The 16399-nt window shown below is 47.9% G+C and overlaps 1 protein-coding gene across 1 annotated transcript in view; it reads left to right on the forward strand.

Annotated features, from left to right (window-relative positions):
- LOC140404414 (uncharacterized) overlaps positions 1-10997 on the forward strand; it is a 49471-nt gene extending 38474 nt beyond the window's left edge. The window contains exons 11-13 of the mRNA XM_072492927.1: positions 6012-6121; positions 6713-6814; positions 9217-10997. Of these exons, the coding sequence (XP_072349028.1) occupies positions 6012-6121; positions 6713-6814; positions 9217-9276 (272 nt within the window). The 3' untranslated portion in view covers positions 9277-10997. The remainder of the gene's footprint in view (positions 1-6011; positions 6122-6712; positions 6815-9216) is intronic.
- The last annotated feature ends 5402 nt before the right edge of the window (positions 10998-16399 follow it).

Raw genomic sequence — 16399 nt, forward strand, 5'->3', positions numbered from 1 at the left:
CTACCTGCAAGACTTCTCATGTCCCCCTCATGGCTCCTCTTCGCTCTCTCTTTAGGTCCTTTCTAGCTAACTTGTACCTCTCGAGCGCCCTAACTGAACCTTCATGTCTCATCTTTACATAAGCCGCCTCCTTCCTCTTGAGTGATTCAACTACTTTAGTAAACCATAGTTCCCTCGCTCGACCACTTCCTGCCTGCCTGACAGGTACATGCTTATCAATGACACTCAGCAGCTGTACCTTGAACAAGCTCCACATTTCCATTGTGCCCATCCCCTGCAGTTTTACTCTGATCCGATGCATTCTAAGTCTTGCCTCATCGCATCATAATTGCCTTTCCTCCAGATATAACTCCTGCCCTGCGGTATATACCTATCCCTTTCCATCACTAAAGTAAACTTAATGAAATTGTGGTCACTATCACCAAAGTGCTCACCTACCTCCAAATCTAACACCTGTCCTGGTTCATTACCCAGTGCCAAATCCAATATGGCCTCGCCTCTCGTTGGCCTATCTACATACTGTCAGGAAACCCTCCTGCACACATTGGACAAAAACGGACCCATCTAAAGTACTCTAACCATGGTGTTTCCAGTCAATATTTGTAAAGTTAAAGTCCCCCATAACAACTACCCTGTTGCTTTTGCTCCTATCCAGAATCATCTTTGCAATCCTTTCCTCTGGAACTTTTTGGAGGCCTATTGAAAACCCCTAACTGGGTGACTTCTCCTTTCCTGTTTATTACCTCAGGAGATGAGTCCTCATCAAACGTCCTTTCTGCCACCGTAATGCTGTCCTTGACTAACAATGCCACCCCGCCCCCTCTTTTACCACCTTCCCTGAGCTTACTGAAATATCTAAACCCTGGCACCTGTAACAACCATTCCTGTCCTGCTCTATCCATGTCTCCGAAATGGCCACAACATCGAAGTCCCAGGTACCAACCCATGCTGCAAGTTCACCCACCTTATTCCGGATGCTCCTGGCATTCAAGAAGACACACTTTAAACCACCTTCCTGCCTGCCAGTACACTCCTGCAACTTTGAAACCTTACTCATGGCCTCACTACTCAACCTCCTGTATACTGGAGCTACAATTCAGGTTCCCAATCCCCTGCTGAACTAGTTTAAACCCTCCCGAAGGGCATTAGCAAATTTCCCTCCCAGGATATTGGTACCCCTCTGGTCCAGGTGTAGACCATCCAGTTTGTAGAGGTCCCACCGACCCCAGAATGAACCCCAATTATCCAGAAATCTGAAACCCTCCCTCCTGCACCATTCCTGTAGCCACGTGTTCAACTCCTCTCTCTCCCTATTCCTCATCTCGCTGGCACGTGTAACAACCCAGAGATAATAACTCTGTTTGTCCTAGATCTAAGTTTCCACCCTAGCTCCCTGAATTCCTGCCTTGTATCCCTTTTCCTACCTATGTCATTGGTACCTATGTGGACCATGACTTGGGGCTGCTCCCCCTCCCCCTTAAGGATCCTGAAAACACGATCCGAGACATCATGCACCCTGGCACCTGGGAGGCAAAACACCAACCGCGAGTCTCTCGTTCCCACAGAATCTCCTATCTATCCCCCTAACTATGGAGTTGCCAATGACTAATGCTCTTACTCCTCGCCTCCCTTCCCTTCTGAGCAACAGGGACAGACTCTGTGCCAGAGACCTGTACCCCTTGGCTTCCCCTGGTAAGTCGTGTCTCTTCCCCCCCCCCCCCCCCCCTCCCCAACAGTATCCAAAGCGGTATACTTGTTACTAAGGGGAACGACCACAGGGGATCCCTGTACTGACTGCTTCCTCCCAGCCCCTCTCACCGTCACCATCTATCTTTATTCTTCGGAGTAACTACATCCCTGAAGCTTCTATCTATGACCACCTCTGTCTCCCGAATGATCCGAAGTTCATCCAGCTTGAGTTCCTTAACGTGGTTTCTGAGGAGCTGGAGATGGGTTCACTTTCCACAGATGAAATCAGCAGGGACACTGACGGCGTCCCTCACCTCAAACAATCTGCAGGAGGAACATTGCACTACCTTCCCTGCCATCCCCTCTAGATTTAAAAAAAGAAAGAGCTTGCATGTTATTCACTCCCCTTCTCAGCAAGCACTCACTCAGCAACCTCTGCGCCCCGCACGATAACACACGAGGGAAAATAAAAGAAACTACTTGCCAGTCACCAGCCAATCCCTTGCCTGCAGGCGGTGATGTCACGGTTCAACTTCTTTCAGCAGCTCCACTCTACCCTCTGCTGGATGCTTGTCTTCACTTGAACAGCTAGGGTCTCTTGCTCTCGTACGCCTTCAAGTTGGGGTGAGCACAACGGATGTGTGCAAATTTCCCCCGCAACAGCCAATCAGTAGACTTTGTAATAACGAAGTTATTTTTTTCTCAAAATATAAATCACTTTTTACAGAAAGGTAAAAAGACCCTTTTCTTTGGATCCTTCAGGTCTGCCTTGACAATCTTTCTTCTTTAACATTTGGTTTTCTCCTGATGGATTCGCTGTTCTGCTCTGTTTCGGTGTTCTGTCCTTCCCCTGTACTTGGGGCAGCTATGAGAGCTGGCTCTACTGGCTGCTGAATTATCAGGGTTTATGTAGCCCTTTGCGCAAACTTAGTTTCTATATAACCTTTATTGAAATGTAATTGTCCCTTGCTGACTAGCTAATGCCCCAGTCGTCTTGTTTTGCAGGTAATGCATTTGTTTGGCAGGTAATATGTTGGTTTGTTGCTTCATCGGCAACTTTTCTGATATCTGTCTCGTGATGTTTTTTCAGTCTTGATACTGGATAAGAACCAGTGTTCATCGAAGCAGTCCGCCTCTGCACTTACAGGTCAGCTGGTGTCAGCGGCAGGTCGCTCCTTGTAACTGCAACCTTATCTGGCTTGGTTATTTGCGCTAAAGGTTTTAATAACGTGTAAATTATGGTATAAACACCTCCTCGTGTGTTTCTTTATCTGGAAAGCAGTTGTCTCATTTTTAACTGGAGTCAGCAAGGTGTCCCGCCTAATTTGTTCCCCAATTTAAACCCAAGATCCTGATTGTTCTAACTGCCCAGTAAAATAAAGCACTTCTCGAAGTGTGAAATAACTATCTTTTATACAAAGAATTTAAATTGATCGGATGTCTTTTAAATTTGAAAAACAGGATGAATTGTCCCTAGCTGTGTTCTTTAACGTGGAGATGCCGGCGTTGGACTGGGGTGGGCACAGTAAGAAGTCTTACACCAGGTTAAAGTCCAACAGGTGTGTTTCAAACACTAGCTCTCACCTGAGGAAGGAGCAGCGCTCCGAAAGCTAGTGTTTGAAACAAACCTGTTGGACTTTAACCTGGTGTTGTAAGACTTCTTACTGTTCTTTAACGCCTGTGAAGCTACCTGCATTTCAAACAAGCTGCTGCTGTTAACCCTTTGTGGGACCTTTCCCTTTCATTTAAAATCTCTGGCTTTGCCAGGTTTACTTTGATGGCACCTCCCACAAGTCCCGAAAGACCATGCTGCTGTTGGGTAATTTGGACATTCTGAATTCTCCCTCTTTGTGTACCCAAACAGTCGCCGGAATGTGGCGACTGGGGGCTTTCTTTCAGTTACTTCATTGCAGTGTTAATGTAAGCCTCCTTGTGACCATAAAGATTATTAAATTGGTGAACTGGCAACCTGTAGGTTAGCCTGGGGCAGTGTTCTGCCTGACCATAGTGATTGCTGTGACTCCAGGTCAAGTAGGGCTGGAATTGACCGTGCACTAGTCCAGCATGTCCTGATGTTTCCCAGACCGGCCTGGTCTGTTCTTGCCTGAAAGATTTTCTTCTTCTTGTTCCACATGCTCTTACTCCTATGGGACAAGATCTATTCTCTATGACTAAAGGATAGGTCAAAAACTGGACTGCCTTCCTTAACAGCACGGTGGGTGTACCTACACAAGGTCAAAAGCAGCAGCTCGCCACCTCTTTGTGGGCAATTAATGCTGGCCTAGCCAGTGATTCCACATCTTCTGAAGGAAGGTTATGTACACCACCCGAGTAGAGTTTTACAGCGGAGGCCCTTCAGCCCATCTATCTGTGCTAGCCATCAAGCATCTCTTTGGTCTGTAGTCTTGAATGCTATGGTACTTCAAGTGCTCATCAAAATGCTGAGGGTTCCAGTCTCCCACCCTTTGCGGGCTGTGAGCTCCAGATTACCACCACCCTCTGGGTGAAGTTTTTCCTCTACCTCAAATCTATGCCCCTGATTATTTCCCTCAAATCTATGCCCCTGATTATTTCCCCTCGACTAAGGGGAGAAGTCTGTTTCTTCCTATCAATATACACCTCACCCAGGTCCTCCTTGGCCCCCTCTGCTCTGGGGAACAACCCCAGCCTAACCAGCCTCTGGAAATACTCCAGCCCAGACAACAGTCTCCAGTGCAATCTATTTTTAGCATGGCACCCTGAACCGGGTAGCGTACTCTAGCTGCAGGCTAACTAGCATTTATACATCCCCCATCATCTCCCTGCTCTTTATGTTCTATGCCTCTGCCAATCAAGGCGAGTATCCCACATGCCTTTTTAACCACCTACCTGTTGTCTTCATGGACCTGTGGACATGTGCGCCAAGGTCCCTACTGCTCTTGCTTGCTGGCCTGTAACTACCTGGTTTTCATCTACTACTAAAATAAAGGTAGCTGTCCTCCAGGCCTCTTGGCAACCAGAGCATTTGAAAATTAACATTTGCCTCTGCAAGCTCGCCTCTTTTCTATTGCCACAAGTAGGCCCACATTAACACTGCAATGAAGTTGCTGTGGAAATCTCCCTAGTCGCCACACTCCGGCGCCTGTTTGGGTACACTTGAGAATTCAATGTCCAATTCCCCTGACAGCATGTCTTTTGGGAGGAAACCGGAGCACCCGGAGAAACCCCACGCTTGCCTCCGTGGCCTAGGATGCTGCATCACTGGGCCTGGGGATTTATCCACTTTTAATCCTGCTAAAACCAATGACACCACCTCCCTCAATGCTGATCTGTTTAATTGTATCACAATCTCCTCTTTTCCCCACCCTCCAAATACTAATTTAATACCTTCCCATGTCTCCTGGCTCTACTCACAGGTTTGTAAAATCCTTGGTGCAGAAGGAGCCTATTTGATCCATAGTGTCCGCACCAACCCTTTGAAAGACTCCATCCAAATCCATACCCCAATAACCCCTAATCCTAACCTACACATTCCCTGGTTACCCTCTTGCCCTTGATCCTCTATTTTGCCTAACCGCTTTTTTAAGCCTCCTTGCTTTCTGATTTAACCCCCTCCCCACCCCCCCCCCCCTGTGCTTTCTATACTCTAGGACATCCATTGTTTTCAGCTCCCTGTAATCTTTTATCCAAGCCTGTGTTTCCCTTGGCATCCATCCAGGGTTAACTGGACTTGATGGAAGCCTCTTATTTCTGATCCAATAGTCACTATCTCTGCTTTTCCATCTCCTTATCCATTCTAGAAGGGCCAGCCCCAAGACTTTTGTTTCGATGGTCTTGTCAACGAGTCAGTCCTTCTCCTGAATTGTTTCTGTACTCCGATCTATTCCTCCATCTAGACACTTTCCTCCAAGGGGTAAGCAGTCACTCCAGTTGTCTGGCGGAACACTCTTGAGAGCTAATGGGGCTGATTGCAACACAACTTGGCTATGCCGATTATGGCCACAGCAACGGATCTGGGAACACTTTGACGAATCCGTTAACGGTGATCAGAAGGATTTGACTGTTCTATTTTGAATGTTGTGGGTTGTCTCTCCTGTGATGGTGGAATTTGTCACAGCTGACCAAATATGAGCAGAGTTTTGAGAGCAGTTTGTTGGATCGGGATTGGCCTGAAGGCACATTTGAGGTTTTGGGGGGGGGGGGGGGGGGTGGTGCAGGAGACATGTAGGAAATTGTTCACTGAATCAGCCACTGAATTACTGGCTGGCATTGTTGATGTTGAAATTGATAGAAAATAAACTCAACTTGCCAACCAGTCAAATGTTGTTTTTTTTCCCCCCCAGGTGCCAGACTAGACCGGCCATATCGACGCCTTCATTTCCCAGGATTTGGCATCGCAATCATCCTGCTGTGTGGCCTGGCCATCATCGTTCTCCCAATATTGGCTTTCTTGGTGAGTGGACGTGAGTTCCACATTGGATTCTCCAATGTGACTTGTGAAACCGATTTGGCCTGGTCGTTAAAAGGTGGTTAGTTGCTCAACCTGGTCAAGGGTGAATGTGGCGACACTTGGCGAAGGACAGGGGCAGATCAGAAGCATCACACTCACCATATGGCTTAGAGCAGACTGGTTAGTTAGACTGTAGCAGGAGAGTCGAACTCATGGAGAACTGTGCTGATGGTTCAATAAATCACATTGAACTTGCTTCAAAGTCTGGAGTATCTTTTGGTCAAAGCTGCATCGAGTTGCAGCCTGTGTTATCCCAGGGTACATAACACAACGTCAGAGTGGACCATGGTACAAAACTTCAGCAATTTGATGGACCCAATTTTTCAGTGCAACTGCAACACTGTAGCTAAAAATCTAGCCCTTTAAATGAGAAACATTGCAACATGATCTTTGTAAGCCTCATACCAGTCTGTCTCTATTTCAGGGTGTATGGTTAGATTTGAATCCCGTGTTTGGGATCAAATGGCTTTATTTTCTAATTCGGGCCATTAAAATCAAATGTTGCAATATAATCTCTCCTCTTTTGGGCTTTAGTGCTGGAAATATCGGTTCTGTGTTGCCTGCCAGAAGAGTGTTGCGTTTGGGGCATGGAATGTGGAGCGTGAGAATGCAAGTATCCAGATAGCATTGCCAGAGGTGAGCTTTTTAACTTCTCCTCCGTGAGTAAAATGTGTAGATTAATTAAGTTTAGATGTGTGATGTGCAGCAAACCAGGCTTCCCATCTGACAGGCATTTCCTGCCCACAGCACATTTTTGTTCTGCACTTAAGCATTTGTTTTGTCATTAAATTTTCTTTTTTCCCTTGCCTCCATGTCGTTTTGGACCGTTAATTTATTTTGCCCATCCATGTGAGCAGGAATCTAATGCACTTTTGCACAAAGTGGAGTAGATGTGAGTTTAATGATCTCTCATCCAAATAATTTGAGGCAAGAGCAGAAACTCCATTGGCTGCCATCCCAGCAGGAGGCAGTCGTTATTCCATTGCACCTTTTTCCAAAGATTGCATTTTCGGGATGGACTAAACGTGTACACACACCACCTTCCGGGTCCAGTTTAGCTCAGTTGGGTGGTTCATGATAGTGAGGCCAACATTGTGGGTTCGATTTCCAAATAGGTGGCACAGGCGGTTGAGACTGCTGCCAGATCTGGGTGTTGGCTGACTGTCTGTGTGGAGTTTGCACTTCCTCCCTGTGTCTGCGTGGGCTTCCTCCTACAGTCCAAAGATGTGATGGTTTGGTCATACTAAATTGCCCCTTTCTCATCCAGAGATGTGCAGATTATGGGGATGGGACAGGGGAGTGGGATGAGATAGAATGCTCTGAGGGTCAGGCCGTGCAGAGGTGATGGGCTGATTTCCTGCATTGCAGGAATTCCAACTGGCCAAGATTATTCATGAATCAAAAGCCTTATCAAACGTGCCCCTTGCCTGAGGTGTGGTGACGCCTCTGGTTATGTCGCCACCATCGCCGCTCTCCCCAAGGAGAAAGCAGTGTTATCTGGGATTTCAGTGACTGATCCTCACCTAATGGGGGTAGGGAGCTTGTATCTGTTCAATCTCAATTGCAACTTGCACCAGTGGAATTGAGGTGGTCTGCATAAGCTCTTTACTAACACCGGCTGTGTTTTCCTTAAATTGATGTCCAGCAACTTTGTTAATGCTGCTACTCAAATGATGCTTGGTCAATAATGGAGCCATGGTTCCAGCGCAGGAGACTGTTAAGCCTGTCCTGTCCAAACCAGCACCACTCTGCTAATTCCACCCCCCCCCCCCCCCCCCCCCCCCGACTTCATTTAAGGCCTTTGGCCATATCATCACGGCTCTGCATCCTTCAGTGAAGCACAGGGTGCAGTTCATTTCTCTACCACTAGATGTCGGAGCACTTCACAAGTATTTCTGTAATCTTTCAGTTCGACATGAAATTGTTAAGAGACATTGAGGATGTGGTGGAGATGGTTCTGCAAGTGGAAGAAAAAGTTTGATTTAATTATAGGACCAGATTTTAGCTGTCAATTTACTGTCATTGCTCCTAGAATTGGACGAGTTCACACGTGCATTTACGTGCAATACTAGAAGACACTGGTTTTTAAATTTATTCCAGGAGTTTACCCCCATGGCCGTATGCAAACAAGGCTGAATTGGTAATTGCCTGCTCTTGCTCTGTCTTGCTGCTTTAGACATCACAATCGCACTGTTGCTTCACAGCTCCAGGGTCCCTGGTGCGATTCCCAGCTTGGGTCACTGTCTGTGCAGAGTCTGCACGTTGTCCCTGTGTCTGTGGGTTTCCTCCGGGTGCTCCAGTTTCCTCCGGGTGCTAGTCCTGAAAGACGTGCTTGTTAGGTGAATTGGACATTCTGAATTCTCCCAGCGTACCCGAACAGGCGCCGGAGTATGGCGACTCGGGGATTTTCACTAACTTCATTGCGGTGTTAATGTATGCCTACGTGTGACCAAAGATTATTAAATAAATTGAACTGGGTTAAGAGCAAGCTAACTTTGTAATTTCTGCTGAACAGCCTCCCTGATTCCGAAAACCTCACTTTATTTGTTGAATGTCAAATTTTGCCCTATAGTATTGATTTTCCAGTTTCTAAAGCCCCATAATTACACTGCAACGAGGGTAGCGTGTGCATTCTACTTGCAGTGAATACATTACTTTTTGCAATGAGATGCATCCCCAGATGGGGTAGCATGGTAGTTGGCACTCCTGTCTCTGCTTGGGTAGGGTGCTCTTAGAGGGTCAGTTCAGACATGATGGGGCTGAATGGCCTCCTTCTGTACTGCAGGAATTCTGTGGTCCTATCTAGGATCAGATCTAAATTTTATGGAAAAGATGTACAAGCAGCCTCCATAGTTACTATACTATCTCTGATTTGGATTTAATTTCTTCACTCTGATTTCACTTTAACCCCTTCCAATCAAACTGGTTCTTTGGGAGTTAAAATACATGGAACTCTAGTTCAAGCATATTGCAAATAATTGGTTGTGCACTATTCTAACCTTGATGCTGACTGGTCATGTTGATTTGTGTATATTCAGGTGACACGGGAAAGCTACAAGCTCCATGAGGAGTACGTCAATTATTCCTTTGCATCATGATGTTTTCATCTGGTGAAGGGAGAGAAAATTGGAACTAGAACATTATGTTTGGGCGAATTATTAAACTTGGGTTTGCTTCTGTTGGAAGAAGGATGTGGTGAACTATTGAACATTAAATTATTTCCCTTTGTCTTTCCCCTGGTCTCAGTATTTCTGTCACTCTTTTGGGTTGGCACTATTTGTAATGAAGACTTTCTACATCCTTTTGAAAGGTAGAAATATCTGGGTGGAGCATCCCACTTTCCAATCACAGTGGTGAGATTTTGTTTCGGGAAGGAGAAATTGGCTCGTCAATTTGGGGGGTTGTTAACTGCAATAATATGAAATCCAGTAGGAAAATGCCTGCTGTCTCCCCGGTGACTGGACTTCATTGTGTTATTGACCAAGAAGGGCAAATGTCTTAATTGTAGCTGTAATTGAATAATCACACCATCTTGGCTGGTGGGTTTACTGAAATGGCAATGGTTTAGAAAAGTGGATACTATTGATGGCTGAGCAAGTATGCAGGTGTCACCCTTTGTTGCTGATACCTGCCTATCTAATGTTCGGAAGACACGGAGAAGTTGGTACTTTGCATTGTATTAAATGCTGTTCCAAATTGCATGAAGTGTAGCATTCCAGACTGGTCAGGAAGGAATATTGAATGAATGTGATTTATATTGATGCCAACAAGTGCAAAACCTTTTGTGATCCATCTGTGCAGGCTCACAGCAATGAATTGGGAATTAATTATCCAAGGAGTGTGAGCAAGTCTGAGGTTTGGGCTTTGTCCTTGTGGGCACTTTTTAAGTTGTGCAATTTTGCAAAATGTGCATATGCATGCACTTGTGAAGAGGTGTGACTCATTTCTGAAAGTTGATTGAGCTATCTTTGCTCTCATCTGCTTTTTCAGCCCAGCTTGGCTTTTGTCTTCGATCATTATGGCATTCTTTCTGGAGTGACGAGCAGAAACTTTGTACAATTGCAATGACTGTGCAAAGGTTTCTTGGGGAAATTGCAATAAAGGAAATATGTATGGACCTATTTCAACTGGGAAATTCCCAGTGTGCCAATTGGTCCTAAACTTGTGCGCACAACATCACCTTCACACTTTTTAAATATTGAAATGTTTTAACTTTTTATGTACCACTTGTTTTGAAGAATGGTGTAGGGCAGTCTTTTTTTTTTGACCAATTCTATCCCACAATCGTGTAATAAGATTTGCAAACTTCCAAGATGTCATCTAATAGCAGAGTCGCCCAGCAATTAATCTCCCAATTTACCTGCAGTCTTCCCAAATCTGCAATCCCCAGCAGAGTTGTACTGGACTCTCTACTGAACATGGGCTTTATGCCGTTTCAAATACGTATGAATTTGCTATTCGAAATGTTCCTTCAATCGCTGCTAATTCCATGTGTGTATATATCTCTTCCAACTGGTCTGTAAGGTTAGTTTTCAAAACGCTGACAGCGGTGTCGATGTTGTTTGACATTGAGCCTGATGCCGCTTCCACAATGAATTGAGCTGGTCTAAAACCAGAATGTACATGTAGACCATTTTGTTGTGACTCGCTTTCTGTAGTGCTTAGCTTCGGGTGTCGTGGAGGGGTGGTACAGGAGAAAGCGGTGGGAAGTGGAGGAGGTGCAACACCATTTAATGTAATGTGTAATCTCTATGCAAATTGTTGCTTTTGACCTGTTCTACTTGGCACCAGTGTTTATGCCTTGTATCTTGTACAAATGTCTCTGGTTGAGTTGTTTGATTTTTTTTTTTTTTTTTTGTAAGTTCATTTTAATAAAAATTAAATGGAGATATTTCTTCGGTTATATCAGCTTCCTGCAGTGTCTGCTTTCTGACATCATAGGCAACTATGGGATTGGCTCTGTCTTGCCACAATTTGCTGCAGTCAGATTGTTTGCCAGAAATCTAGATGTGGGCACGCCTCCAATCCCACATGGATTCTGAGAATCCAACCTTTTGGGCATCTGCTCACCACATCCCTGTCCCCCAAGCCCAGTGTAACCTTGATGGGTCTCCCCGAGTCTGTGCGCCTTTCCTCTGGGCCTCCCACAGTAGGTTTAAGTGGATTGGCCATGCCAAGTTGCCTCTTAAATGTGTAGATTAGGTTATGGGGTAGGGCGGGGTGGACATAATCTTTCAGAGGGCCAGGGTCGGTGCAGAGTCAATGGGCCAAATGGCCTCTTGGGATTGTCACAAAGGTACTGAGGTTCAGCGGTTGAATAAACTGTTTGTTCTCTCTGGAACGAAGGAGGTTGAGGGGAGACCTGATAGAGATATACAAAATTGAGGGGCATAGACAGTGGATAGCAGAGGCTTTTCCCCAGGGTAGAGGGGTCAATTACTAGGGGGCATAGGTTTAAGGTGAGGGGCAAGGTTTAGAGTAGATGTACGAGGCAAGTTTTTTACGCAGAGGGTAGTGGGTGCCTGGAACTCGCTACCGGAGGAGGTGGTGGAAGCAGGGACGATAGTGACATTTAAGGGGCATCTTGACAAATACATGAATAGGATGAGAATAGAGGGATACGGACCCAGGAAGTGTAGAAGATTGTAGTTTAGTCGGGCAGCATGGTCGGCACGGGCTTGGAGGGCCGAAGGGCCTGTTCCTGTGCTGTACATTTCTTTGTTCTTTGTTGTTCTCACCGGGACAAGTCTTGGCTGATCAAGTCTTGGGCAGTTGGGGGTGGGGATCCCATGAATTCATTTCTCAGCTTGCAGTATCTTAGTGCAAGATGAGAGGCCATTCAGCCCATTCTAGGCCTACTATATCATTTGATCATGGCTCACCTGAGTGCGGTCTCAACTCCATTTATACTGCTTCCCACCCACACACTTATCCTTTAGTAATCGATCAAAAATGACAGCATCCATTGCCCTGGGGAAGAGAATGATAAAGGCACCAATCAGTGAGTTTGGGTAGATAGTGTGGGCTTGGGAGAGCCAGTCCATATGGGCATAAAGCTTAATCATCTGAGCAGGGCTGCTTGTCGTGTTCTCACAGGCTGAAGTGAAATGGAGGCTGGGTCACGTGACATACTTCCTTTCCAGTGATGTCATGCTGATGTCCCTTTAAAAGCATGTTACAAAGCTCTTGTCCTGTTTAGAGACTTGCTAGGAAGCAAGATTTACAACAATGATACCAGAGCAGAGATTGAGTCCATTGAGAGAGCGCAGGCTGGTGCTTTAAACTCGTTCCTGTGGGAAAGATTAGGTGTAAGTGGGTACAAGATTATGAATGATTTGTCAGGTGTTCTACTCCTGGGCCTGTCTAGAGAGGACCCCAAATCAATAAAAGTGAATAAACACAATGGAATTCAGGAAGAACTTTAAAAAATATATATATATTTATTAAGATTTTTAACACTTTTTCTCCCTTACAAACAATAACCCCCCCCCCCCCCCCCGTAACAAAAAAAAGAAACAAGAAATCGTGCGGAGCAAGATATATACATGACAAAATAGTATATTTACATAGCTTTGTACACTGGCTTTCTCCTGTACGTGCCAGTTTCCCCGACTCTTCATGTTATCTCTTGCTCTCTTCCCCCCCCCCCCCCCCCCCAAAGGTTGCTGCTGCTGACTGACCTTCCTCTAACGCTCCGTGAGATAGTCTAGGAACGGTTGCCACCGCCTGTAGAACCCCTGCGCAGACCCCCTCAAAGCAAACTTAATCCTCCAACTTTATGAACCCAGCCATATTGTTTATCCAGGCCTCCACGCTGGGGGGCTTCGCCTCCTTCCACACTAGCAAGATCCTTCGCCGGGCTACTAGGGACGCAAAGGCCAGAATACCGGCCTCTTTCGCCTCCTGCACTCCCGGTTCATCCACTACTCCGAATATTGCTAGCCCCCAGCTTGCCTTGACCCGGACTTTCACCACCTGAGATATTGCTCCCGCCACTCCTCTCCAGAACCCCTCCAGTGCCGGGCATGACCAAAACATATGGACATGGTTCGCCGGGCTCCCTGAGCACCTTCCACATCTGTCCTGTACCCCAAAGAACCTGCTCTACCTTGCCCCGTCCAATGAGCTCTGTGAACCACCTTAAATTGTATCAGGCTGAGCCTGGCACACTAGGAATTAACCCTACCCAGGGCATCTGCCCACAGACCTTCCTCGATCTCCTTCCCCAGCTCATACTCTCATTTACCCTTCAACTCTTCTACCAGCGCTTCCCCCTCTTCTTTCATCTCCTGGTGTATTACCGACACCTTACCCTCCCCGACCCATGCACCCAAGATCACCCTGTCTTGAATTTCTTGTGCTGGGAGCAACGGGAATTCCCTCCTGTCGCCTCAAGCCCTCACCTGCATGTATCTAAAGGCATTTCCCAGGGGTAACTCAAACTTCTCCTCCAGTGCCCCTAGGCTCGCAAACGTTCCGTCAATGAACAGGTCCCCCATTCTTCTGATCCCTGCCCGATGCCAGCTCTGGAACCCCCCCATCCATCCTCCCCGGGACAAACCGATGGTTACCCCGATCGGGGACCACACCGAGGCTCCCATTGCACCCCTGTGCCGTCTCCACTGGCCCCAGATCCTTAGCGTTGCTGCCACCACCAGGCTCGTGGTATACTTCGTCGGTGAGAGCGGCAGTGGTGCCGTCACTAATGCCCCCAGGCTCGTTCCTTTGCAGGATGCCATCTCTATCCTCTTCCATGCTGCCCCCTCTCCCTCCATAACCCACTTGCGGATCATTGACACATTTGCTGCCCAGTAGTAGCTCCCCAGGTTTGGCAGCGCCAACCCTCGGTCCCTACTGCGTTCCAGGAACCCCCTCCTTACCCTCGGTCTTATTCACCCACACAAACCTCATAATACTCCTGCCTATGCTCTCTCAAAAAAGGCCTTAGTGATCACGATGGGAAGGCACTGAAACACAAACAGAAACCTCGGAAGGACCACCATTTTGACCGATTGCACTCTACCCGCCAGCGAGAGCGGTAGCATGTCCCATCTTTTAAAATCCTCCTCCATTTGCTCCACCAACCTCGTCCGATTCAGTTTATGTAGGGCCCCCCAGCTCCTGGCTATCTGGATCCCCAGATACCGAAAGCTCCCCTCCGCCCTCCTCAGCGGTAGGTCCCCTATCCCTCTTTCTTGGTCCCCCACCTGTAATACAGGGGGGGCAGGGGGCACCCCTGCCTCGTCCCTCAGCACAGCCAAAAGTACTCCGACCTCCGCCGGTTCGTCACTACACTCCACCGGGGTTCTGTAAAGGAGCTTAACCCAATTGATAAACCCTCCCCCGAACCCAAACCTACGCAGCACCTCCCAGAGATACTCCCACTCTACTCGGTCAAAGGCTTTCTCCGCGTCCATAGCTGCCACTATCACCGCCTCTCCCTCCTCCGATGGCATCATTATCACGTTTAAGAGCCGCCGCACATTGGTGTTTAGTTGCCTGCCCTTTACAAATCCCGTCTGGTCCTCGTGAATCACCCCCGGGACACAGTCCTCGATCCTCATGGCCAGCACTTTTGCCAGCAACTTTGCATCCACATTGAGGAGCGAGATCGGCCTGTACGATCCACATTGCAGTGGGTCCTTGTCCTGCTTTAGGATCAAAGAAATTGTCGCTTCCGACATTGTCGGAGGTAGGGTCCCCTCCTCTCTTGCCTCATTAAAGGTCCTCACTAATAGTGGGGCCAACAGGTCTACGTACTTTCTGTAGAACTCCACCGGGAACCCGTCCGGTCCCCGGGCCTTCCCCGCCTGCATGCTCCCCAAACCCTTGCTCAGCTCCTCCAACCCAATTGGTGCCCCCAGACCAGCCACCTCTTGCTCCTCCACCCTCGGGAATCTCAGCTGGTCTAGGAATCGTCTCATACCCTCTTCCCCCATTGGGGGCTGGGATCTGTACAGCTCTTCATAGAAGGCCTTAAATACCTTGTTTATTTTCATTGCACTCCGAACCGTGGCTCCCCTTTCATCTTTGACTCCACCTATTTCCCTCGCTGCCATCCTTTAACAGAGCTGGTGTGCCAGCATCCGACTAGCCTTTTCCCCATACTCGTAGGTCGCCCCCTGTGCTTTCCTCCACTGTCTCCGCCTTCCCTGTGGTCAACCGGTCAAACTCCATCTGAAGCTGTCGTCTTTCCCCAAGTAATCTTTCCTCCGGGGCCTCTGCGTATCTCCTGTCCACTCAATCTCTCCCACTAACCATGCCCTCTGTCTTCTCCCTATGAGCCCTAATGGAGATTAGCTCTCCCCTGACCACCGCCTTCAACGCCTCCCATACCACCCCTACTCGCACCTCCCCATTGTCGTTGATTCAAGTACCTTTCAATACATCCCCTCACTTTCCCAACACCCTCGTCCGCCAGCAGTCCCACATCCAGCCACCACAACGGGCATTGGTCCCTCTCCTCTCCCAGCTCCAATTCCACCCAGTGCGGGGCATGGTCCGAAATGACTATGGCCAAATACTCTGTCCCTTCCACCCTCTGGATGAGCGCTCTGCCCAGAACAAATCTATCTGGGAGTAGGCTTTGTGTACATGGGAGAAGAAAGAAAATTCCCTGGCCTGTAGCCTTGCAAACCGCTATGGGTCCACTCCCCCCATCTGATCCATAAACCCCCTAAGTACCTTGGCTGCCGCCGGCCTCTTTCCAGTCCTTGATTTAGAGCGGTCCAGTGCTGGGTCCAACACTGTATTGAAGTCCCCTCCCATTATCAGGTGTCCTTTCTCCAGGTCCGGAATGCTCCCCAACATGCGCTTCATGAATCCTGCATCATCCCAGTTCGGGGCGTATACGTTTACCAACACCACCCACGTCCCCTGCAGCCTACTGCTCACCATTACATATCGCCCTCCATTGTCCACCTCAATAGTCTTGGCCTCAAATGACACCCGCTTTCCCACTAGTATTGCCACCCCTCTATTCTTCGCGTCCAGTCCTGAGTGGAATACCTGTCCTATCCATCCCTTCCTTAACCTGACCTGGTCCGCCACCTGCAGGTGGGTCTCTTGGCGCATGACCACGTCCGCCTTCAGTCCCTTTAAGTGCGCAAACACTCGAGCCCTCTTCACTGGCCCATTCAGCCCCCTCACGTTCCACGTTATCAGCTGGATTGGAGGGGCTCTCTTTCCCCTCCTCTCCACCCCCCCTCCCCCGCTAGACCC

The sequence above is a fragment of the Scyliorhinus torazame genome, chromosome 30 (genome assembly GCF_047496885.1).
Source record: "Scyliorhinus torazame isolate Kashiwa2021f chromosome 30, sScyTor2.1, whole genome shotgun sequence".
NCBI classification, from domain to species: Eukaryota; Metazoa; Chordata; class Chondrichthyes; order Carcharhiniformes; family Scyliorhinidae; genus Scyliorhinus; species Scyliorhinus torazame.